The sequence below is a fragment of the Frankliniella occidentalis genome, unplaced genomic scaffold, assembly GCF_000697945.3.
Source record: "Frankliniella occidentalis isolate FOCC.00 unplaced genomic scaffold, Focc_3.1 Scaffold13, whole genome shotgun sequence".
NCBI lineage: Eukaryota > Metazoa > Arthropoda > Insecta > Thysanoptera > Thripidae > Frankliniella > Frankliniella occidentalis.
Genome location: NW_026267143.1, coordinates 528471 through 528993, shown reverse-complemented (window position 1 = coordinate 528993; position 523 = coordinate 528471). Strand labels below are relative to the sequence as shown.

Sequence of the window (523 nt, the reverse complement as noted above, 5' to 3'; positions counted from 1 at the left end):
TCTCTTTTTAGAATATATAGTTTTTGTGTCAAAATACCTTGAAATACAAAAGCTGATTTTTTTGGACATACGTTCATTGACACGATTACCAGTGAAATAAGTTGTACAGGAAAATCATACCGCCATGATATTTATATTTTCCCATTTGGAAAGCAGCGCATTCAGTGCTGTGGCGATCAAGATGTGGGCAGCTGCGTTTGCAAAGTGGCCATCCGCAATGAACGCATGGGATAGGATTATCAACCTTCATACAGCAAGCCACGCAAAGGCACACCTGTAATAAAACACAAGCAATAGAATGTCGAGCCTCATTTTTAGTAATTTTGTAAAAAATAAAAAGTCCTACGAAGAGAAGGGCCCTCGCGGGCGGGTACGTTGCCTCCTCACACGGGGTGATAAGGAGCAGGAAACGGGGGGGGGTCAAGAACCCCCACCCTCCCTTACTTCATTTTTGTGACCACACCGTGGGACGGCCCTTTTTGAAGCAACACATTTGTGGCTACAATCGACACGATCACATGCA

General features: G+C 44.2%; 1 protein-coding gene across 3 annotated transcripts in view; it reads right to left on the bottom strand.

Moving 5' to 3' along the window:
* Positions 1-523, bottom strand: part of LOC113214864 (uncharacterized) — a 10347-nt gene that overhangs the window by 4701 nt on the left and 5123 nt on the right. For all 3 annotated transcript variants that reach the window (XM_052263594.1, XM_052263593.1, XM_052263595.1), the window contains one exon: positions 121-274. In XM_052263594.1, the coding sequence (XP_052119554.1) occupies positions 121-274 (154 nt within the window). The remainder of the gene's footprint in view (positions 1-120; positions 275-523) is intronic.